Raw genomic sequence first — 25,060 nt, forward strand, 5'->3', positions numbered from 1 at the left:
GCTCACCACCACTTTTCTCCTCCTAATTCTTCCTGCCATGCTGAGCAAAGCCAAGGTTTGAGTTAGTGTGCCATTCAAACTGGGACTCGTGGTTAAGTTCCACTTACCCACAAGTTGTAATCAAGGCTTGTATTTTGTTATAGCGGTTAGTGAGGATAGGAGCTTAACCACGAGTCCTGGTTTGGATGGCATGATAAGTTAAGCCTGCTTGGCATGGTGCAGAAGAACTAGGAAGGAGCAAAGCAGCTGCAAACCCTTCTCCAGGAATGTGCACTCCTTTGGTCTGGATGAGTCAAGGTTTGGTTTAACTTGTCATGTGCAACCAGCCAGTCTCTCAGCCACATTCTCACACACCCATTAACTAGCTACTTAAGTAGTCTCTGGAATAATTAAATTAGCCATGATGCTGTTGCAGCATAAGAAAAGAGGGGGGGGTTGATGAGACTGGAAATAAGAGGAGAACGTGTCTTGAAGCAGTAGCAGGGGCTCACTTAGCATGTCAAAAGCACCTATGAATGCTACTTGCCTAAAATCAGGGCAGGAGTAGCCATTTTAATGTACTATCTTGCTAAAGGTGCAGGAGAGAATCCAGTGAGTGGGCAAGCTGTGGAGAGTGAGAAATCAACGTTGAGTCTAGGCTTCACTGACTGATGACGGCAGCCCTGCAGTGAGTGGGGGAAGAAAAAGCACAGGGACCGTTACCAGTGAGTCAGTCTGTTCTGTACCCACATAAGTGCATAAACAGTAGACTTCTGTCTTCTTTGCTGCTGTTTCACCATCAGTGTGCATGTGTGTGGCTAGGGAAAGTAAGGAAACAACAGATGATGGGGGTTTTTTTTAGAGGGGTGGGGGATATGTGTTTCTGCTGTTTTGCCACTCAGAAAAGAACAAGTAGTTCAGTGTGAGTTTCCTCACTGGCAGGTTTATGTAGCTAAGAGCATTTTCTCTGTAGAAACATCCTGGTCCCTTTCTGTTTCACCTTTTGTTCCTAGCATTCTGGTGACTGACCATAGAGCTTCATTTCCTCTTTCAAATACAGTATGATCAAATCTAGTTTCTGTTCAGTTTCTTTTTTTCTTTTCCCCTAAATGGAAGCCCAACTCTAAATGAAGCAGATTGTAGCAGACTTCATAAAGAAAGATGTTATCAGACACCTTCAGGATATAGCTGTTATTGGTTCTTTTTTATCATCCCAGTAGCTCTGATCTGTACTTCCATTTGTTTGTACACACAAACCATGACATTTGCCTTGGTGACTGAGTGGCAACTAAAGTAATGTATCCTAGTTGTCATGAATGTGTGAAGCAGCTAGTCCTCAAAGCTTCGCTTCCTGACTGGTAGCAGCCATCCATAATCTCAGATGGCTTTTCGTCCTTAGCCATGCCACTTGAAATTTAACACACACACACACCGAGAAACCAGAATCATTTTATGTGCTTTACCACTGGTACATCTTCATCAGCACAATTGGATGCCTTCATCTGCCCCAGCTCCAACAGAATATGCCTCTCCCCTATTGGCCTCTACAGTCACAGCAGGTGCTGTAACTGTCCGATGCATTGACTTCATCCCTGAAGAGTTACTCCTTCATTATTTCCCGATGGATGCCAACCAACCACTGAGCTGTGGCCCTGTTTCCAGTTTTAGAGCAGATTACATTTTTAGTGATGCAGTGAAATCTCTAATAATACACCATATTTGCTGTGTAACTGTACTTTGGGGATTCCCTGGAATGGTAGCTCTTAATAGGGGCCAACATGAAGATGTTAACAGTGCCTGCCCACATTGTTTCTGCACCTCTTCCCATTGTGCCACACAAAATACATTTCTGTCTGTGATTGTCAGGGCAATAGAATAATTCTGACATTGCATGCTGTGACATCATTGTCAGGCAAAGTGTGCTCTGGTTGTGGATGGAAAAGTGGCCTGAAGAACAAATCACTGATGCAGATAGTTGATGGCGGCAGATAAGGAGCAGAAATGAAATAGAAACAGAAGACATTCAGATGTGCTCCAGGCAATATTAAATGTGTATGAATAGCAATTTTAAATAAGAGGCACTTGTCATTTTAATTGCACCTACTGTAATACTGTAAGTTTTTCAGGTGTGGTTAGTCACCTCTGAAACTTTGTCCAGCACAAAAAAGTAACATTTTGCACTCTTGCATCTGGAGTGATGATGTAATGATCAAAGCAGCAGTGTATCAAGAGAAAGCAGCAGGAAGCTTGTGCTCCTTTCTGGATTATTGTCAATCATTAGCCTTTTAGCTAGCTCACCCCCAGGGGTGTTAATTGAGATCAGAAGTTGGTTTGTTATGAACAAAAACAACCTTTAACCAGGCCACTTCTCCTTACTGAATTAACAATACTTGCAGCAGGATATAACAGCTTTCAGTCCTTCATCTGTATTCTGTTGATGCCTGCCTGCTCTGTTAGTTTGTGGAAGCAGTCCTGATGCCTAAAGAGTGTGTTGTTTTTTTGACTCTGGAGAGCAATGAAAGGGAAGCCTAGATGTGTTGTTTCTAGGACAATGTCTGATAGTGAGTGTATTCCAAGCACTCCTACTTCAAAGAGCCATTCCTTTCATGGTATGGAAAACATGTCTTCAAACAGATTTATGTGGTGAATTTTGTCTCCGCTTAATATACCCACACTTTCTCAGGAACAATTCTTGGGATCTCATAATGGTTTAAAAATGTGTACTGCACCTGTGAAGAGCCCAGTTTATATGTGACATTGGGTTTGTTTGGGTGTTCATGACTTGGCCAAGATATGAACAAGCTTTTTGCCTGCTTAGGTAGCCCCATAACACCTCCTTTTATGCAAGCTGCAGTTCTCCAATTAGCCCACAGTTTCCCATATTAACTGGGAAACTTTATCAGCTTTGGAACAAGCCAGAATCTTAAACCATGGTTATTAAACTGAGACAAGATGAATTGATCCATAGCATGGTAGGGTCAATCTGGAGGTGACAGATGGGCAGCTTTGATACTAAAGAGCCTCAGTTTAACACTGCAAGCGGTGCACTTTTTTTGCTAAATTGCAGCCTAAACATGTTTGGCAATATAGGATGACTCTCTGCTACAGGAAAATGTTACTTGCTCCTTTCTGCCTCTTACTCATTTACGAGAACTGTTCTGTTCCAGCATTATTAGCCAGTCAGATTTTGGTGTCTGATCTTACAGTATAAGCCTTCATGGAACATCAAGCTGAAATGACGAGAACCTGGCTAAATAAAAAGAGATGTGTCTTGTGCTTCTACTGGCTTAACTAAACCATCACACTTCTGTGAGATAATCACACTGATCTCGTTACTTCCCCTGCTTATATGTACAGAAGCATAGAGTGTTAATTATACAGATAATGGGTCTTACCCATGCCTAGATAATTTCAAATACTTGTGCAATGTGCATTGCCATTTTGCTCATTAAGATGCAAGTTCTTTACATTTCCTCACAATTAATATGAATATGGCTCTAGTTTCCATGGTATATGATGATTTATATCCAAAATTCCATGGGTACATAGGGAAAGAGCAAACTATTATATATATTCCTTTCCTCTGAATATTTTTTAATCCTTTCCACTGCTTCTACACATACAAAGACATGAGACATTGTGATATAAGCAACTTTCACTCTAGGAGTTTACAGTTCAGAGTACGCTTTGCTTGTACTTTGAAACATCCTCAGTTCATTGCAGAGCAGCACATAACGAAAAATAAAACATAAGCAGAAGGCAGTATAAATGGCATGTGGCAACTGCTTGGAAGGTGCATTGAGATAAACGAGATAAGTAAAACTGAAGCATGTTCTTTCAAAATAGCAAAGCCCAGAAGTTTTTGCTGTTCATTATACAGTGGAAAGGAGTGAGTCCTCTAGTAATGTGTGTGCTTAGTAGTTAATGTTTTGTTTAAAATCTCTGGCTCCCAAAATTACTAGGAGGCAAAAGAAATTGCTGGCAGACATAGAGACCACCCATCCTGGTTCTAGTGTGTGTTTTAATCACTGAGGTTTTGGATTACCAAACTATGTGAATTTGCCTTGGGGTCATGCATGCCTCTTTTCCCTGGTGCAGCTGCAGGGAAGCTTAGCTTCCATTTTCAACTATCCTCAGTTCTATTTTTTAGTTGGCCACATTTTAGTGTTATGCCTGAAAGTAGATAAACCGGCTAGGCTTAACTATGCTTTAACAAGACAAGCCAACCAAACCATGGTTTATGAAGCTGTGTTGTTTCACTCAACCAAATGCTACCGGTAGTTCCAGTCTTGGAAGGAGTGGATGCCATTGCTTATGTAGCCAAAATGGTTCTATCCACTTACAAAAGGAAATAATCAGCAGGCTCGGGGGAACCTCATGGTTTCCAGAAATACACCGATTTGATTCTTTAGGGGGAAATAATCTAAGGAGTGGGGAGCCCCACCCGGGGTGGGAACCCCAGTCTGATGAGGATTGAGCATGCTCATTGGCTGTGGAAAGCTGACTGACTATTGGAAGGAAAAATTGAAAACGGGGGTGGGAAGAGATGGAATACAGTGGCTAGAATCCTGAAGAAGGAGCCCTCCATGCTGCAACATATTTTAATGGTCCTACGTATAGTTGAGAATAAGTTTTGGGTTTGGCTGTGATGAATGCTAAACTGCAATTAATTGTAAACAGGAGTGAAAGTTTCTGATCTCATGGCTGGAAGTGGAGAAGTGGGAAGAAGAGCATGAGCCTGTGAGTACAATGCAAACCAGAACTGACAGAGGTACTGTCAGCAGATTTTCCCAGAGCATTTAATGCTCATGACTGATAGTTTAGTGGGACACTGTTAGTTATTGAATGGTTTGCTTAGAGCCTGGAAGTAGAGATGATGTCTTATTACTAAGAATAAGTATGTGTTTGGGGAGCCAAAGAGAAACAAAGTCATATCTTACTGATTATGTAATAATCCCTCTTTGTAATGTCATTGGAAGTCCTGGACAATTACTCTGAATTTGATGAACAGACTTGGATATCCACCAGTAAAACAACAACAGGATTTGGCCTGGATCTCCCCCCCCCCCCAGTTTTTGTTTTGGAAGGAACTTGCCTTTGGCTGCACTCAGACTTGCTTCTATAAATGGTGGCTTTGGCTCTCTTCATTGTTCAGCCATCTTAAGTGTTTTGGGCCAAGCCCTTGTTTTCTGAAAGGAAAGCAGACATGCGTCTCCTAGAAGCTGGCATGTTCTTTAGAAGTGGAATTGCCCATTTTATTCTCCATGAATTTGAGTTATATTTAAACATAGAGTTTCTGTCTTTGGATTACTTTGTTTCCTATTAGCTGATATTGAAATAATACTGGTTTCCAGCTTGCAAAATGCCTTCCAGTTTCATATCAGCTTGTTGATTATTATCTCTTAAAAGGCATTGTAGTTTAATTCAGTGGAATAAAATCACAGGAAATTAAAAACAAATCCTATTAATGTTCAGGACAATGCCTTTCATTAAACACACAGTTTTCTTGGAATTTTCCTCAACTGTACAGTGCCTTGAACCACCTCCTTTTCATCTTCTCTTGGCATTTCCTGTAATTGGCAATAGTCAGGAGACCATGGGTGGGCCATAGGGTTAAGTCTGAGATATGAGCACAATAAAGGGTAGCATTTTAAGAAGTTTGTTTATGTCATAAGCTAGAATTGTGGTACTGCTCAGTGTGATTGTTATGGGGGTGATCTGCAAAACAGTTTATAAAAAAAACTGAGCCCTCAGATCTTGTCAGTTCAAAGCAGGAATCCGTTTGAAGACTCCTTAGACACTTTAGTTACACCAAGAAGTCACACAACTAGCATGAGTTAATTGTAAGCATTGCTCTGTTAGTTTTGTGATGCCCAAAAGCACTTGATGCTTGTTGAAGTGAACTTATTCTGGCCAGTTTCACCATATTTTTTCAGTCCAAACAAATGTTCCCTCTTAATTCAAGAATTAAGAACATCCAGTCAATCTGAAAAAGCTGACATTTATAATCAAGGACCTGCTAATTTAACCCAGATTTTGACATTGATTCCCCCCCCCCCCCCACCAATAGATTTTATTAAAGCTTAGGTTCTGGCATTCATTTTTGATGTGACAAAGTCATTGCAAGGTTTTTAATATTTTTACCCAGACAGGGCCTCCACAAACTTAAGTGTTGTCGTCCCAACCAAACCTTCCTCTCCCTTAAAGTGCACTGTATGTTCCAAAAGACTGAAATAGGGGAGGGTTGCCATATTTCAAAAAGTAAAAACACAATTTTGTAATTGCCTTTGAAATCCTGGTAATGTCCAGGAAAATCCAGACATATGGCAGCCCTAGAAAAGGGTGATGGATGGTATATCTCGAATACATTTTGGGCTTTGGAGTAGGCATAGGTAGGCAAGATGCCCAGCAGGCAAGATTAAGGTGGACATTCACATACCTGCCCAAAAGAGGAAATGCCTCACTATAAAAGAGGGCACTGATTTCACCTATGCTAAAATGGGTAGTTGGAAATTTCAGAATAGTGACTGAGCTCAACCTCAGGAGGAGGTCACACATGAAAGCTCTGAAGCTCAGTGCAACTTGAGGGATCTCTTGCAAAGTTATCTCCAACTTACAGAGAACTTGAATGCTTTAGGGTGACTTGTGTTTCCTTGGACCCAGGGCCCCTCAGCTCTAGTGGGCTGCTGTGTGAATCTGTGGAGGCCAGAGTTAGGAAAAATTAAGACATCGATTTGATTTAGGGAATGTATGTGTACATAGACCCACCAACACTCCAGTAGTGCTCAAGAGTTGTTTTTTTAAAAAATATTGTACGACGTATATTTCTTCTACGTGTTGTCTCAGTTATACAAAGCCATGACCTATTACATTCTATAATATTTCTACATTGAAGTTGTTCAAAAATGAACATGAGAATTCAAATGTACTGTATTGGATAAAGTGAAACTAATCTTTGAGGAGGCCCATTGCAAATGAGACAACCTTGATGGCAGAAAGTGAGCAGGAATTAAAGAACCTTTTAATGAGGGTGAAAGAGGAGAGCGCAAAATATGGTCTGAAGCTCAACATCAAAAAAACTAAGATCATGGCCACTGGTCCCATCACCTCCTGGCAAATAGAAGGGGAAGAAATGGAGGCAGTGAGAGATTTCACTTTCTTGGGTTCCATGATCACTGCAGATGGTGACAGCAGTCACGAAATTAGAAGACGCCTGCTTCTTGGGAGAAAAGCAATGACAAACCTAGACAGCATCTTAAAAAGCAAAGACATCACCTTGCCGACAAAGGTCCGTATAGTTAAAGCTATGGTTTTCCCAGTAGTAATGTACGGAAGTGAGAGCTGGACCATCAAGAAGGCTGATCGCCGAAGAATTGATGCTTTTGAATTATGGTGCTGGAGGAGACTCTTGAGAGTCCCATGGACTGCAAGAAGATCAAACCTATCCATTCTTAAAGAAATCAGCCCTGAGTGCTCACTAGAAGGACAGATCCTGAAGTTGAGGCTCCAGTATTTTGGCCACCTCATGAGAAGAGAAGACTCCCTAGAAAAGACCCTGATGTTGGGAAAGATGGAGGGCACAAGGAGAAGGGGACGACAGAGGATGAGATGGCTGGACAGTATTCTCGAAGCTACTAACATGAGTTTGGCCAAAATGCGAGAGGCAGTGAGAGATAGGCGTGCCTGGCGTGCTCTGGTCCATGGGGTCACGAAGAGTCGGACACGACTGAATGACTGAACAACAACAATTGCAAATGAGAGGTTCCAAATTGCTGTTCCTCCATGTCTGTAGCTATAATTATTACATACTTAATTACTGGTTAAGATTCAGTGTCTAATATGTCAGCCTGCCGGCTCTTATTCTGTAACATCATAGTTCCCATACTAAACCAACCCTTTGAGACAAGTTGGCTAGACGTGTTAATTGACAATCTGTTACCTGGCATTCAGTGTTGCATATGGTCTGTTTAGGTACACTTGAAAAGATTAGATTAAAATGGCTCCAATATTTCCCCCCCAGATAATAGCATCATGAAAAGCAAATATACTTTCCCTCCAAACCTTATTCAATTTTTTTAATGAAAGTGTCTTATTGTTGGTTGTAAGCAAGACACAGAGACGGTAAGGCAAGTTCCATTATTTTCCTCCAGATATGGTTTAGCTAATCTGCCTGGTTTATGAAAAGGTTTTCATCTGCATGGTTACATTGATGCATATCAATCTCAGAATCATGTTCCAGTTGCAGATTTCCTGCCAAGCTAATGTCAACCCTAGTTTCAGGTCATTGCCGTACAAGCTAAATCTGTTTACAGATCAGAAAGCAGCAAATTAATTCCAGGTTTCCATTGCGATAATATGAACTAAGTTTTTGTGGTGACACTTGCGTAAACAAGTAAAAAATTGTTGCAGCCTTAAATAAATGAACTGGTTTGATAAGCCCATTAAAAACTTTAGATGTTTTCACTAATAAAGCACCATGTAAATACCACAGTGGTACCTCAGGTTAAGAACTTAATTCGTTCTGGAGGTCCGTTCTTAACCTGAAACTGTTCTTAACCTGAGGTACCACTTTAGCTAATGGGGCCTCCCACTGCCGCCGCACGATTTCTGTTCTCATCCTGAAGCAAAGTTCTTAACCCGGGGTACTATTTCTGGGTTAGCGGAGTCTGTAACCTGAAGCGTCTGTAACCCGAGGTACCATTGTATCTGCAGTACAGTCCTATGTACATTTACTCAGAAATAAGTCCCATTGTGTCCAGCATGATCTATTTAGATGGTTTAAGCGAGGTATTAATGTCTTCTGTCATGAATGTTAGGTTTAAGTGTTTACTAGCGATATCTCTTTCTATCAGTGTTATATTTTAAACTTTCTAGATTCTATTCATCTACTGCATGTGGTAGGATTATTTGCTTGTGTTGATTCCAATGTAGGATCATCATGCAAGCTTTAAAAATTATGGAAGGTGCATTATGTGCCTTTCCATTCACACAACCCGGTACAGAATAACTGATTCGAGGAAAAATAGGCCATGTGACACAGATACAAAGACTGGATTGACTGCCCTTCTAATATAGGAGAGCACAAGTATGCAGAAATGAGGACAACCTAGGCAGGCTATGCTTGTCTGGTCTCTGCAAAGTATGGAAGTTTACTTTAGCACTCCAGTGTAAATGGTATACCTCTCACAGCTTCCACATTTGAATCTGATCAAATGTGGCCTGTTTTGAACATGCACTTTGGATGAAATCTTGTGCGTGTTTATCTTCCTTTTTTAAAATCTAACATATATAACACAAGTGTGTGTGTGCATGTGTGCATGTGCATGTGGATATATATATGTGGCGTACTTTTTGCAATTTAACAGCTGACAGAAATATTTATAAGCCAGTGTGACCTTCTAGGGTTCACTTTGCCCTGAAGTTTTCATAAAGCAAGCCTTGTCACTGGCTATTTCATTAACTAAAAAGCCATTGCTATGGCAAAGAACATAATTCTGTTGCGTATCAGTCCTATTTATTTTGAAATCCAAGTGAGATACTGAGATGGCAGTGAAATGAGGCAGGGGTGTATGCCGAAACTGAACTGAACAGAAAGGTTTATTTATGCAGGGGTTTTGTTGTTTAATCAGTACCAAGATATAAAAATAGAAGAAGAAAAAAGAAACTGCTGCTTTAGATCCTTCCGCTCATTAGGATAAATCACTATGTTTAAAGCAGGGGGCGGGGGATCACTTTTAATAGAAGCTCCATGATAACTCTCTTTGTAAAGCATTAATATTTCAGCCCATGATGATTCTGGAGAGAAATTACAGGCTTGGAATGGACACTGGGTCAGTGCAAAGAAAAAGTAACATGTTGACGTAATAGAGGGCATATTTTCTACAGTGGTCCTCTCCCATTTACTAAGCTGATGTAAACATAAAGGCAGAGTGGGATCTGCTAGTTGCCTAAACAGGAGTTAAGCCTGTTGATAATCCCTTCTCAACTGTAGGTAAAGAGTACTTCAAAATCTGGGGTTGCACACCAGGAATGGCAAGGACATTCAAGGGAATGCCCAGTGGCTGGGTGTGTTCCTGGCATCTCCCATCTCCGCAGAATACACTGCTCCTTTCTTCCTTGCTTCTTTCCTTCCTTCTTCCCTCCCTCCCTCCCCTCCCTCCTTAGCACCATCACTGTTTCACCATTCATCCCCAGGGCACACACCTCTGCTCTCTCCCTAGAAACTCTACCTGTCCTCTTAATTTTGTTATGCACATATTACCTATTCTGCACTCTTATACCTTAATCCACAGCCACTTTCCAAAGGAGCTTTAGGAAGAAGCCTGACAAGTGCTTGAGCCCCAATCTAAAAGGTGGCTCAGAGAGGGAAAGGGAACAAAAGCATAGCAGTTGCAGTTCGCCTGTTTTTACAGGCCTGACTCAGATGGACTTTCACATCTCTTCTGTGCAAAAAAAAGAGGATCTATTTTACTTCCTGCTGGCCTGAAAAGGTGTCGCAATACATGGCAATGCTGCTTTTGTTTTTAATACTCTTGAGTAACAGAGATGCTGCCGCCTCTTCTCTAACACAAAGTATCTTACTAACACTGTCATTAGGATCCAAGGATTGTTTTTTCCAGACTGCTCAGGAACCTGGAATGCTAAACTTCTATTGTGAAAAGGCCCTTCATAGGTGTCAATGGGAAAGAGGCACAGATTTACTTTTAAACACATTTGTGGGGTCAAGACAGGAATAACTGTCAGCTGCATCTTTCCTTTGCATATACTGGCTTGAAAAAGTGGATGAATTTGAAGGAAACTTCTTGTTTGCCGAGGTGATTTGTAAGCACAGGTACCTGCTTGTCTTTCAAGTAATGTGGATTATAAAACCTATATTGTAATTTCCTTCCTTTTAGAAAGCAAAAACATGGCAACGAAGGAAAAACTGCAGTGTCTGAAAGATTTCCACAAGGACATTCTCAAACCTTCCCCTGGCAAGAGCCCTGGGACACGTCCTGAGGATGAGGCAGAGGGGAAGCCACCACAGCGTGAAAAGTGGGCCAGCAAGATTGACTTTCTGTTGTCTGTGGCTGGAGGATTTATTGGATTAGGCAATGTTTGGCGATTTCCGTATCTCTGCTACAAAAATGGCGGAGGTGAGTATTGTTGTGGCTTTCATAATGGTTTGGGATGTGGATAGTAGCTCCCTTTCATGTGAATGGGTGTGTAGGGAAGCAGGGCTGCTCTGAAGATGAATGAGATAAGATTTGAAAACAACCGGAAGTGCTATTGGACTGATAGCTACTGCTCAACTTATTTTATTATTTTATTTTTTTGAAAAGGGGAAATTTGATTCATATTAGTTAAAGCCAGTCACATATTTCCGGTATGCATTTCACTGCATTTAATTTGCTTTTAAAAAACTCTCAACTGTTACATGCAGTACACTTTGTAAACAGCAGGTCATTAAATTCTGAAACATTGTAAAACAAGAAAACAATTGCCTTGAGATTTCACCTAATCTTCCAGTATGCAATGAAAGGAAACCATTCTGTTGCACATTTTCTTTCACATTGTTCCCCATTTCTTAATCTGAAAATAGCAGGGCATTTGTGTAATATATTATTAATCTTTGCTCTCAAGTGGCAATTTCAGAACACGCCAACAGGGGCATGGGCCAGATTTCATAGTGATACTTATATACCACCATCAGCTGCTACTCCATTAAGAGAAAAAAAAAATCATTGAGTCATAGAATCTTCCTAATCTTCCTCCTGTGTTTTCTCTACAGGTGCATTTCTCATACCTTATTTCATTTTTCTGTTTGGGGGAGGTCTTCCTGTGTTTTTCCTGGAGGTGGCACTAGGACAGTATACCTCCGAAGGAGGAATTACATGCTGGGAAAAGATCTGCCCTATCTTCACTGGTTAGTTATCTGCCTAATTTGTTATAAATATATATATATATATATATATGTACATGCACACATCTAAGATAGTTCCCAAAATTCTGTGACATTCTACCTTCACCTTGCAGCTATGCAAAGGAACGGGTGAGACTGTGCAGAGGCATTACTCCCTGTGACTGGGGTCAGCAGGGCAGGAAACAGGTTTTATCCTTAACTTTGCTGGTGGCTCTGATTTTATTTAATTCCTATCCTTTCCTTTTAGTTTTTTTCCCATCCAGCTGAATGGTTGTCACACACCTCTCTGGGGAAAAGTTAAACAGTACTGGTCTTGGAGACATTTTTCCACTGAGGGCAACACCTGCTTGCCATACAGCAGGATGCAAGGCCCATCTTGAGAATGACCTACTGTGCAAGAGTGTCGAGGACAGTGAGGATTTCAGAAGCTGCCTCTGGGCAGTTCCCTCTGACATCTCCTCCACACCCACAATGTTGCCTTCTGAGGAGGAGGAGACAGACCCTGAAAAGGGGGGCAGTGGAGTGCTAAAAATTTGGTCACAGAAGTACAAAAAGCTTTTTCTCCCACTTCCTCTCCAGCTCTGAGCTATTGGAGGTGGTCTTGTTTCCTGCCCTCCCTTCCACCTCCAAGTTTAGATCTGGAACGCAGAGCAAATTCTCCCCTGACCTTGTATTGTGTTTGAAACATAACTTTAGGGGTGGGGTGGGGATCCTGATGAGAACAAAAATTTGGTTGGCCTCTGATCATGCAACTTTTCTATTTAAAAAATATAAGAGCAGTATTGTATTGAAATCGATGTGTTCCTGATAGAAGGTTTAGGATTTACTATTATTTCAAATAGTAGACTTCAGAATACTGTACATGAAATTCTGGAACAACTTCTCTGAGATTTCTGATCTTTAATGACTATGAAATGCTTTACTATGGGTATTTGCATCAGGAGAATGTGGAATGGCTCCCATCGTCCAAGAAAGCTCAATAGTTAATAAGGAGCCGGTGTGTTCACAGGCTATTAAGTTGTTCTGGGGCAGTTTGGTGTTTTGTAAGGTGATTGTCAGTTAATACCAATTCTGTGTCTACCAAAGTACTTACTTAGAAGGAAGTTGCATTGAGCTCAAGTGTATGGGGCTTGGATTGGAATTATAGCTAAAGCTTTGTACCAATTTGCACTTCGTTAGCTGTGTGCATGCCATTTGGAGCAGCAAAGGACATGACCTTAGCTGCCAGTGACCCTGTGCTTGAAAAGCAAACAGGGCAGTATTTTTTGTTGTCAAGCATTGATATGCAAGTCAAACATTTATTTTATAAATAGCAGGCATGATATCTTTGGGGGGGGGGGAGATAGATGTGTACATATATTACAAAATTCAGTTTGCCGACCTTCTTTTGACCTTGTTTTATTTGGCACAAACATGTTGTCTTTCCTTCCCACAATGTTGTTATTACTGTTGCTATAACCAATGTTTTATGACTGTGACCCTATACATTCTCACCTAAGAGTAAGCCTCACTGAATTAAATGGCATTTATTTCTGAGTAGATATGTATCAGATTGCACTGTAAAGTTTGAGTCCTATCCACACTTTTCCTGGGAACAAGCCCTGCTGTACACAGGCAGAACACAGTGGGACTTAATTCTGAGTATACCTTCCCCTGGTTGTGCTATACATTGCAGTCAGAGGTATAAGTAGAATAATACTGTTTATAACTGCATTGCAGAGAATTCAGTGCATTTCACTGAATTCTGTTCCATACATAATGATTGTCACCCTAGGTTAGGCTAACACTTCCATTGCCCACTGTTTGCATTTGACATTGACTCAGGGAGACTCATAAGCAGATCTGGATTGAGAGAACCATCTCCTGTGATTTAGCTTTGGCTCCTGATACTCAGAAATATGTTTAAAGCTTTCATAATTTGCGAAAACCAAGAGTGGCTTCATAATACAAGTCAGGATTGAAAGAACTACTTCAAACTATTTCCTTGGGTGTGCTGTTCTCCAGTGGGTTTTTTTTCTTTGAAGAGCAGAACATCTCCCCTGCAATACTTCATCACAAAGTGTTTTTGAAATTCTCCTTTGTTTCAAAAGCATATTGGTATGTAGCATGGAGAAACACAAGGCAATTTTTGCCTTGTGCACATGGAATAATTATTCTCTTCCAACAAATACCTGCTTTAAATTGGGACTCCGCCCTAGTTTGCATTGGTTTTAGATGTTTTCTTGTTTGTATGCTTGCCACCCTTGACTCCTTTGGGAGGCGGGGAGGGAAACTACTACTACTACTACTACTGCTACTACTACTAATAATACTACTATTGCTGCTGCTGCTACTATTGCTAGTAGGTATAGTCCACCAGGACACAAGCCACAGAAACATAGGTACTGCATCATGTCCCTAGGTTTCCATTTTTATTTAGATAGCCCTTTGGCCCATAACTTGTAATTGTAATTTTGTTGAGACAAAATGAGGTTTTAGCTAGTTGTTTTTATTGATGCCTTATCTGCTTTTCTTTTCTTTGTATTTTATTGCTCTTTTATTGTATTGTTTTTAATTACTGTTAGCTGCTTTGAGTACCATTTGGGGGAAACTTAGATTACAAACTTAACAAGAAATGAATTGTACCTCATTTACATGGCCATTTCCTGCTGCTCAAGTGTTGTAGCTTCAGTGGTTTTGTTGTTAATAAGCAGGGCATTCCTAAATATTAACAGTGCAATCATTTGTATGTCTACTGAGAAGAAAGGCACATTGAATTCAATGAGACTTATTTCCAGGTAAGCGTGTACAACAGGGGTGGGCAACTTGTGGCCCTCCAGATCTTGCTGGACTACATCAGCCCTAAGCACTGGCCAATTTATGATGGGACTGATGAGAGATGAAGTTCAAAAGCATCCAGAGGGCCATAGGTTACCCTTCCATGGTCTATATGTTTGCAGTCCAAATGTGATAGCCATTGCTTGCATACCTTTGCAACTTCACAACTGTGTTTTAGGAAGAACTACTACTCCTTATTGAATTATCTGGAAACATGGGTGCAACTGGTGAAAGAGGGGGAATCCCTTGATACCTTATCTGAGTCTTGAAATTATGCATCTCCGCTTAATGCAGCAGATATATGATGTTGAAGTATTGCCTTTGTAACCCTAGACATAGAGATTCCTAAACTTGCAAAGATTACATGTTCACCTGTAATACCAGCAGCCTTACTTAGGTGTGTAATTTCATATGTTCCTTTCTTCTGCTTTCTTTCTTTAAAAAAAAAAATCAGGAATAGGTTATGCTTCCATAGTGATCGTGTCGCTTTTGAATGTGTATTACATCATCATCCTGGCTTGGGGACTGTACTATCTATTCCACTCTTTTACGAGTAAGCTGCCTTGGGCTTTCTGCGACCAAGAGTGGAACACAAAAAACTGCATAGAAGACACTCTCAGGAAGAACAAAACCCTCTGGTTGTCACTGAATACCACTAACTTCACTTCTCCTGTGACAGAGTTTTGGGAGTAAGCAATTTTAATTGTTGCTCTTTGGAGAACTTTATAAGAGACATAGAACATAGAGTAAAACAGCGACTGACTGAAATTGTAAGGGGAAGTATGGGGCATTACTTACTTCTGTGGGAGTTTTGGATTATTATTACTAATTATTATTACTAATTTTAATTATTTTCTTATGATATTTGGGTCATGTTTTAACATCACTGTTAACTGTTCTGGATTCTGCAAGGAGGAAGGGCAGAGTATAAGAATAATAAATGAATAAGTCAGGTTATAGAGTCTCAGAGACAATGCACACAACTAATATTCCTGTTTTGATTATGATTATGTGATTTAGCCCTATTCAAATAAAATTTCAAGTTGACTGTGAATGATGGCCTTGATTCACCATGCATTTTATACATATATTTAAGTTAATCATTGCACAAGGAATGCCATCTATGTGGGAGGTATTTGTTAACTTATTACACAGAAAGACCTTAACAAAGAACTTTGCATTTTACATTAATTTTTTAAAATAACTTTTTATTGGGTTTTTTTTTTTGCATCTTCCATTAATAATAAATGTTCAGTAATCTTATAACTATGTTATATGTATTAACAGATGTGAGGTCAACTGCATTGCCCTGAGCTAGCTAATAAGTTACATAACTCAGAATAATGCATGTTGCCTTGTAAATATGTAAACCTCTTTATCATGTGTTAATTCACTTGAGTTTGGTACATTTAGAAGACAACAGTCCTACTGTGAATGAAGTAATCCTTAGGAGCTGTTACAATGCCTGAGTTATGAAGCCTAGTGCTCTTTATTAGGTGGAATGTTTCCTGAAATCTTTATCAGTTGTACTTGCTGAACACTAAACTTCTCAGGCATGGTTGGCTTTATTGAAATGTTCACCTTTGTATGCTAAGTGGCATCTTCCTCTTAGCAGTGCTGCTGATTGTGCATTGGAGGCCATCATTACCGGTATATCTTATTTGAGCTAATGGTCTGTGTAAATCTCATGCTTGTTTGAGTAGCAGTCATAGGGGATAAGCAAATCTGGCTTTATTTCCAGAGTCTTAACTCTTGGGATTACATCACATGCTTTGATTTCTTAGTTGTGAAGATTTTATTTCATAGTGTATGGTTGCAAACACAATGAAACAGTAAGAAGCAGGGGGCAATTACAAGTAAACAAGAATTTTGATTGTTCCCTGCTACCAACCAAAAGCTTATAAGTGCTTAGGACTCAGCAGGCTTGGTTCATGTGAAATCTCAGGAAGCTGATCACATGCTTCAGACATGCAAATCTAATAAGAGCTGAATAAAACAAAGCAAAATCCGCTTTTGGCTCATGTACAGTTGATGCTAGCCATAAATCTAGCAAAATGTTTTTGCTCTTCTTCTTATGAGTGAGATCCTTGGAAACAGCCAGTTTATCATCCTCCATTTCTATTTTAAACAGTTCTTCCTCTTAGTTGAAATGGGACACGCTTCAGAAGTTACACAACTCCCCTAGTTCTGTGTTTTGTTTACTTAATAAAATGAATGTCTGTGTGATTATAGTGCTGTGATAGAAGCAGCCCCATCAGAATCAAAGAGCATGCACATGGCGCCAAACCGGGAAGTGACCTGAAAATGTCACTAAAGGGGCAGAATGGAATACTTTACATAGGCCCCGCCGACGTGCTCAGGAGTCCAGAATGTAACCCCCGTGCAAAACAAGGATTGCCTGTAGACAAATGGATTCAGTTCCAAGTATTCCAGAGTGAACAGAATACCGTAGTTTTAACAAGTTGAGGGGTAATTATCACTCCCAGCTCTTTGGAAGACTACAAATAGAACAATGGGCCTTTCCCATGTGTCCAGTTAATCCGTTTAGGCAACATGGGAAGTGGCATCGTTCAGCTTTTAAAGACTGGTTCTTGTGAAGCAGCTGTTCAGTTTGTTTTATCACACCTTTTGTCTTGTTTTTTTTCCTTTTTTATCCTTTAAGGCACAACGTATTGAGCTTGTCTTCAGGAATTGATGAGCCTGGTGTTGTCAAGTGGGACCTGGCACTATGTCTCCTCCTTGTCTGGGTGATATGTTTCTTTTGCATTTGGAAAGGTGTAAAGTCCACTGGGAAAGTAAGTGCTCTCAGCCTCTCCCTTTGCAATTATAACTGCCTTGTTTCTTGGAGCGCTGGTATTGGCAAGTCCGAAAAGAAAATGTTCTCTTTGGAGCCAAGTTCCTCTCAGTCCTGCAGTGCATCTTAAACTGGGGGGTCGGGGAACTTGAACAAACTTCCAAGCTTGCTCAATCTTTCCCCCACTTTTTGCTCCATAGTTTCCAGTAAGAGGGAAAATGAGGTGTTAAAAAGGCCAGAGAAATTCAAAATATTCCTCTGCCTTTACTTCTGTTTGATACCAGCAGAGCATAATCTGCCTTTGAATTCCACCCTCTTTACACACATACACTTTAGGGTTATAGCCGAAGTGTTTAAATAGGTTCAGAAATTAGTTCTATGCAGTGGTTTTGCACACTCTCCACATCATCTTAAATGATTGTATTGCCTTATTAGCAAAGGCTAGGTTCCCAATGTTATTTGAACCTTTCCTAGAATTGTAGAGTAGGAAGGGACCTTGAGGGTCATCTAGTCCAAATCCCTGCAATGCAGGCTACTCAACATGTGGTTGAAGCCATACCGAGCCCTGCAAATATGCTAGCAGTTTTATTACTGCACCTCAACATATTCCTTGTTTATCCTGCGATGGAGGATGCATTTATTTATTACGTTGTTTCCTCTGTGAACTCTTTGGCTAGACCCACTGAAAACTTGGAAAAAACTCAGAGTTCAGAAACTCTCATAACATCTGGCTTCTGTTTTTTAGTTGTTTCTCCAAGGTCATAGCTGTTGAACATTCTTAGATTTTTTCTTTTTCTTTGAATTGATGAATAGGCCTCATTGATTTTCCACATTTGTCAGCAGTGTACTTCCGGAAGATAATGCCTTGCCCAACAATAATAATTAGATAGTAGTCAGGCCTCCCTTCAATTAAACATATGTAAAAAGAAAAAAGTGCATAAATTTGAATGTCCAACCTCTTTTTTTTAAAATCCAAAAAGCAGTTTGCATAGCTCAGTGTTTGTTCTGGCTGAAAATATTTCTCTTACAATTAATTCACATTGGCAAAATATGCTAGGTTGGCTTAGTTTGAAATAATTTCTCAGTAACAATCTTGGGGTGAAAAAGCTGGTGAGTTTTGTTTCTTTAAGTCAGTTTGAGTCACTTGTGGGGGGAAAGTGACTAATGAATGTAATAATAGTAACAGTTAAAGTTGGTAATTGTGATGAACAACAACAACAAAAACTACTTACAAATACTTGTTTAATGTAGAAAAGGGGGGGATAACAAAGACAAGGATGATATTTAAAAGCAAATTAAAATACTTTGGGAAGAAAAATTCAGGAAAAAATTACACACATAGAAATGTAATTTTCCAAAAGAAAAGCAGGGCATGATATGGAAGGGTGTTGCATTTAGAGATCAGACTGGCTGCAGAAGTTATTATGGTGCAACAGGCTTTGATATCTGCCTGTTAAATCTCCCGAGGTTCACTTAAAAGGCAGGAAGATGCATCTCAGGAGCTTTTATCTTGCTAAACCAATTTCACAAAAGCAAAACTATATTAAAGTAGCAGAGCTGTAATTACTGGGTGGCATCATCTGACCCTATTAGCAAAATAAAGGAACTAAATAAATAAATAAATAAATAAATAAATAAATAAATACCAGTCAGAATTTGACTGGATGAGTATGTTTGAGGCCGATTTCCAGAAGGCACACATGTACTTTGGGACAATCATTCAGAATTAAGCAAGGGGTAATCTCTTGTGCATACTGATTTTATACATCACCTTCTATTTATTCAGTTTGTGTAACAAGACATTCTCAGTTTATCATGCCCAGGCTCATCCTTTTTCTGTGCTGGATACAATAGGAACAAAGTTAGGTGCCTTTGATATAGTAGTTCAGTATTTACAACACTGACTGGCAGCAACTCTCCAGTATTTGAAGTAGGGGTCCCTCCCAATACTACCTTAAATTGCTGGGGGTTGAATCTGGGACCTTCTGTAGGCAAAGTAAATGTTCACCATTGGGCTATGGCGCTTCAGATGATAAGTAAGGAACAGCTTTTTATTGGGCGGATGGTTGTGGTCTACATGGGGTGCCACATATCAGTTCCAGTCTTTAGTGAATCTCCTGATGAAGAGTGCTTAATGATTAAATAATTAAATAAATAAATAAATGTTCTATTGAGCATACTAACGAAGGAAAGAACACCTCTAGTACTCAAATTTCACTGCTGTATATGTGATTTATTCATTTTAATACGACATGCTTCATTATTGTGGTGAATGCCACCTGTAGACATCTATATAATAAGAATGAAGTGTGTTGCTTTGTCGGCCTCACTAGTGGTCCAACCAGCACAGCCAATGGTCAGAGATGATGGTAGTTAGAGAGTACCATGTTGATCACGCCCGACATAGCGGTGACCTGGGGGAATTGGAAACAGAAATGTGACCAGTATTAAAGTCAGCATTAAAGTCTGGTAATGTACTTTCTCTGTCATGATGGATATATACTCATGCAGTTTAGGGGAACCTGCTGTGATCCACTGAATAATGAAAGCTGAGAGCAAACAGGAGGATAAGAATTTAAGATAAGAGATGAGTCCATTTGTAACCTCAAATACCAGGCGTATGCAATTAAAAATCTAGCTTTTTATTATTAAAAGTGATAACATTTTTCATTTTTAATACCAGGTTGTGTACGTAACAGCAACATTCCCATTCATCATGCTTTTTGTACTGTTAATCCGTGGTGTCACTTTACCTGGAGCTGCACAGGGCATCAAGTTTTATCTTTACCCTGACATCACTCGGCTAACAGATCCACAGGTGGGTTACTAAAAACTGGAAGTGGTGATATTTTTCTTCCTATGCTCTAAACAAAATGTGAGGAGGGCAGTGGGATGATTGAGCAGTAGATTTTCTTGTAATCTTGAAGCAGTCAAAACCTAATTGAAGATTACCTCCATGGTGTTATTCCTCTTCACCGTATCTTGTCAAAAAGGTTATTATTGTTAATGTGTTAATGCGTTTTCCATGTGTGTATATCTTTTTATATCAGAAGGATTCTGAGGCTTGTAGACTCTGTCCAAATATAGCATCTCAGCTTTTTTGTTGATATTAGGCTGTGGACAAGGTAAGGGAGATAATTTTTGCTTCAGTCTTTAGCTCTTAAAGGCAGCAAAATTATGGAGCAGCGAACAGAACGGTAAGGAGCACTTGTGAGTATTTGCAACTGTCCGTGTCATATGGACGCCCTTGGGGGAAGGCAGTTAAGGACAGTGAAATAAATTGGGAAATGCTGAATACCTTTCACATTCTTTGTAGAAACTTGCTTCTATGCAAATGTTTGGAAGATAGCGCCCTTAGTAAAGCACTGGAGTATAGCACTTTCTTTTACTTTTTTTGCTCCATCTTCAACTGCTTACAAATTATGTGGGTTTATTTTATGATCTGGTCAGCCACAAGCTCTACCCCATAGCAATGGGGAAATGCAAAACTGTTAAAGTAGGGTGGGGTGGAGGGAATGCACATAAGGCTATGGAAATATTGTGATACAAGCAGTGAATGAAAAGCAACGTATGATACAAGCCGGATGAAAATGCCACTGAGTACAATTTATCTGGAACACTGTTTATAGCAGCATTGAAGTTATGGGAGATGTTGCTGCTTCTTTCCTGTTCTGATTCGTTAAACTGTTCTCTGTTAGCCTAAGCCAGGGCTGGGGAACCCCTTTCAGGCCAAGGGTCACATTCCCACCTGGACAGCCTTCTGCGGGGCAGGGGACACATGCTGGCGGTGGGAGGGGACAGCTGCAAAAGTGGGTGAAAGCAACAAATGCAATTTTTACCTTTGTACAGTGGGACTCGTTTCTACACACGCAGCCCTTGCTATCCTCCATCCAGGAAACGAGGCATTGCCATAGTTGAAAGACATATTCCAACAAAGGGAAAACCCTTAAGGGGGATCTAAAGTAGTGCTGGTGAAGGGTATGGCCTTGAGAGAGTTCCAGGGGGCAGACAGAGAGGGCTGGAGGGGCAGTGTTTTGCCCTTAGCCGTCTTCTGAGGTTCCCTACCAGTGGCCTAAGCAGAGCACACTGGAAGACATAATTGGCCACAGCAAGAAAATCTCTAAGAGGTATTGGAGGGGAGCATAGTGCTATCCACTAAAAAGCCTGGGATCCTTAAACCACTGAACTGATCTTGAAATATATCTTGCGTGTATATTAGTCTGCTGGGATCTACAACTGAGACTGTATATATGTAATGCTCTGTTGTTTTTGTTTAAAAGAACTGATTGTGTTTTTATTCACTTTTATGCCAAAATGTTGTGATATGGTATTGAACAGTGTAGGTCCATTCAGTGGTTAGCATTTATGAGCAGATTATTTTAAAGAGACGTCTATTGTTGTCACATTGTGGGGGTTGTATACTCTGTATTAGCTTTAGATAAATGGCCGGTGCTGGTGCAAAATGCAGCCTTCTAATGGGCCTTTTCGTGTTTTCTTTAGGTCTGGATAGATGCCGGGACGCAAATCTTCTTCTCCTATGCAATCTGCTTAGGTGCAATGACTTCCTTGGGGAGCTACAATAAATACAAATACAACTGCTATAGGCAAGTTTCCTACCAAAGGGGTTTAGTATATGTTAGCTAATTGATGTGTAGGGAACCATGGGTTCATTTTTTTTCTCCAATTAACTTCCTCCATGACATATGTGTGACTTAGGGACTGTTTGCTGCTGGGATGCCTGAACAGTGGTACCAGTTTTGTGTCTGGCTTCGCAATTTTTTCCGTCCTGGGCTTCATGGCACAAGAGCAAGGGGTGGACATTGCTGATGTGGCAGAGTCAGGTACGATGGTGTTGGTGGCAGTGATGGTGGGCACTGCCACCCAGTGTGTGAGCAAAGTAATACAAACCAAATCAACTGCCCCTCTCCCCCTCCCCCCAAAAGGAGATACTTTGAAAAGTAAAATTACTCAGCATTTCGAGACAAAGTCTTAATTTATTTCAATGGGTGTGACAGTCTGAAACAAATTGAAAACATGCAGAAACATAAAATGAAATTGAGTTTAAAAGAAATTCCCAGAACTGAGTCAAAAATATGTGAGATGCAAACAGTTTATAAATATATGAACCTCTGTAGTCGCTCTCCATTTGCTTCAATCAAATTCCTAATAGATATGATCGCCGGAAGCTCCATAGACCCACAGCAAGTGACCTCAAGAGAGTGTAGCTGTGCTAGGATATGCCTTGAGTTTTATTGCACCATGTATATTTTAGTGAAGGGCCACTGCTTTCCATGACAAGGCAGTATAGGAGCTAGGACGAGAGGAGCCTCCCCCTCTTTGCCACCCTTCCTGCCCTCCCAGCATATTTTACATTTGTGCATAGAGCACTTCATATACAGGAAACGGTGGATTGATTCCTACACATATTTCCCTGGGATTCATGTGCATTAAAAGGACAATATGTCCCTATCTCATTTACTTTTGAACAAAGCATGCACACTTTTCTGGACTTGCCTTGTAACACCTGAGGAAGCACAGCAACTCAAATTAACTATGCCTTCGAAGCCCAGACGTTCTAGACCAAATGCTCTTTTTATTGTAGTCTATGTGAACTTACTTAAAATGATAGCACTTAGACTGGCTGACAGCAATTTCTGCAACTAACTAGTAAAAGGGTATTGTAGAACCCCAGAGGTTTCTGCTGGTCATATCCATTATACATATTTTATTTTTCTCTGTGAGTGCAGGTTTGGCGAGGTTCAAAACAGCTTGAAAAGGCAAGAAATGTGCATCAGCATTGGATGTGAAGCCGTTAAAAGGCTGTGACTACCCTAATATTAATGCCCACCTCAGGCAGCACACAAAGGTCACCCATTCGGGTGCTGTGGGGAAAACTTGTACTGTGATTTTGCCGTGCAATATTGTCAAACAGATCGGTTTTTCTTCATATAGTGCCATTTTAATAGTGGTGAGGAATGCCAGTGGAGATCTGTATATTCCCTCAAATTTTATTTTTCTTTATTTAACAAACAAGGCTAGTTCTTCAACGCAGGCAGGCAGGAAAATGAGGGAGCTGGGAATGGCTGTAAACATCCCAATGCAAAGCTTAACTCTGATGATTTCAATTAGTGTAAGCATGCTTAAGGCTGCAATCCTATGCACACATACCTGAGAGCAAACCACACTGAACACAGCAGGTTTTATTTCTTCTGAATAAGCATGTGCTTGTGAATGTTGAAAGATTGTAGCCATCAGATCTAAATGTTTGATGACTTAGTCTTACACAGCACTTTTTAAAATGAAAAAGTGGCTAAGGCTGATGTTAACTTAGACCTACTTAGTTCAGTTGGACTTACTTCCAAGTACATGTGGGTAGGAGAACAGCCTAAGTAACTTTATGAGCAGATAAGCAACTGCAGGTTACAGTAGTTGGCCATAGTGAGCTCCATTGAGAGATGAGCCCAGGAAACCAGTACTTTTTAGCTCTGTATGCATAGAACAGCTTGAGGTGAGCATAGTCTCCCCTCACTTTTTTTCCTTTTAAAAAAGCTAAAATATTTTCAGTGCATTGTTTCAAGGGGAAGTGGAGGAACTGGATTCAGTTCTATTTCCCTTCCTAAATAACTGATTGATGCAATTTTTATTTTTTTAAAAAATAATGTATTCAGTCCCAGCAGTTGGTTCACAAGAGGGAATGATGTGGATAAGACCCATTTCTACATTTTGTTCCTTACCCAGCAATAGATGTTTGTCATGTGCATAATCTTAAATATGCATTTGCCCCAATGCCACCAATTCAGAGATAATTGGCTGCACTTAATTTCCATTGAAATCTAGGGCACGTCTAACTTAAATCTCATTTATTTTAGTGGGTCATGCTCAACTAACTTTTCTGAGGTGAAGACCATAGATTCAGGATTGGGGTGCCAGCATTTTTTCATTTTGTGGCACCTATCTGCCTTTCAGTTTAATGGCATGGAAAATGAAAGGTAGCAGAGGCATTCAGTGGTGGGTGACAAGGACTAATCTGTGGAGAGAATTCTTCTGCTGTACTTTGTAACAGATAAAAGAAGAAGAAAAACAGAGTAGAGCTATAAACTGACTCTGGAATGCCAGTGTATTTTCTTTAAACAAAAGCTTGTATGAAAAGTGTTGATGCAATATTTTCAGTCATCCTTAAAACTACCCAAATACTTTTAAAAATAAATAATAGTGCGTTTCGGCTTTTTCATCTCTATATGATTCTTTATTGCACCTGAATAAGTGGCACCAATATAAACTGAAAGCTCATCTCATTGTAGTGCATGACTGTCATGTGCCATGGAAATGAGCTTGGTTTTGGCTTCTAGTGGCTCATCCACAGTGCAGATATGGAATAATCCAGTGTTTTTCAACCTTTTTTGGGCAAAGGCACACTTGTTTCATGAAAAAAATCACGAGGCACACCACCATTAGAAAATGTTAAAAAAATTAACTCTGTGCCTATATTGACTATATATAAAGCAATTCTCTTGAATAGGAATCAAATAAACACAAAGAATGTATTTTATAATTACTTTATTATGAAA

General features: G+C 40.1%; 1 protein-coding gene across 4 annotated transcripts in view; it reads left to right on the forward strand.

Annotated features, from left to right (window-relative positions):
- The window catches only part of SLC6A6 (solute carrier family 6 member 6), a 60,085-nt gene that overhangs the window by 16,789 nt on the left and 18,236 nt on the right, over positions 1-25,060 (forward strand). For all 4 annotated transcript variants that reach the window (XM_033141090.1, XM_033141092.1, XM_033141091.1 and 1 more), the window contains 7 exons: positions 10,875-11,114; positions 11,750-11,884; positions 15,153-15,387; positions 17,361-17,493; positions 20,176-20,310; positions 21,993-22,096; positions 22,209-22,333. In XM_033141090.1, the coding sequence (XP_032996981.1) occupies positions 10,875-11,114; positions 11,750-11,884; positions 15,153-15,387; positions 17,361-17,493; positions 20,176-20,310; positions 21,993-22,096; positions 22,209-22,333 (1,107 nt within the window). The remainder of the gene's footprint in view (positions 1-10,874; positions 11,115-11,749; positions 11,885-15,152; positions 15,388-17,360; positions 17,494-20,175; positions 20,311-21,992; positions 22,097-22,208; positions 22,334-25,060) is intronic.

Source organism: Lacerta agilis, chromosome 2, assembly GCF_009819535.1.
Source record: "Lacerta agilis isolate rLacAgi1 chromosome 2, rLacAgi1.pri, whole genome shotgun sequence".
Taxonomy (NCBI): Eukaryota; Metazoa; Chordata; class Lepidosauria; order Squamata; family Lacertidae; genus Lacerta; species Lacerta agilis.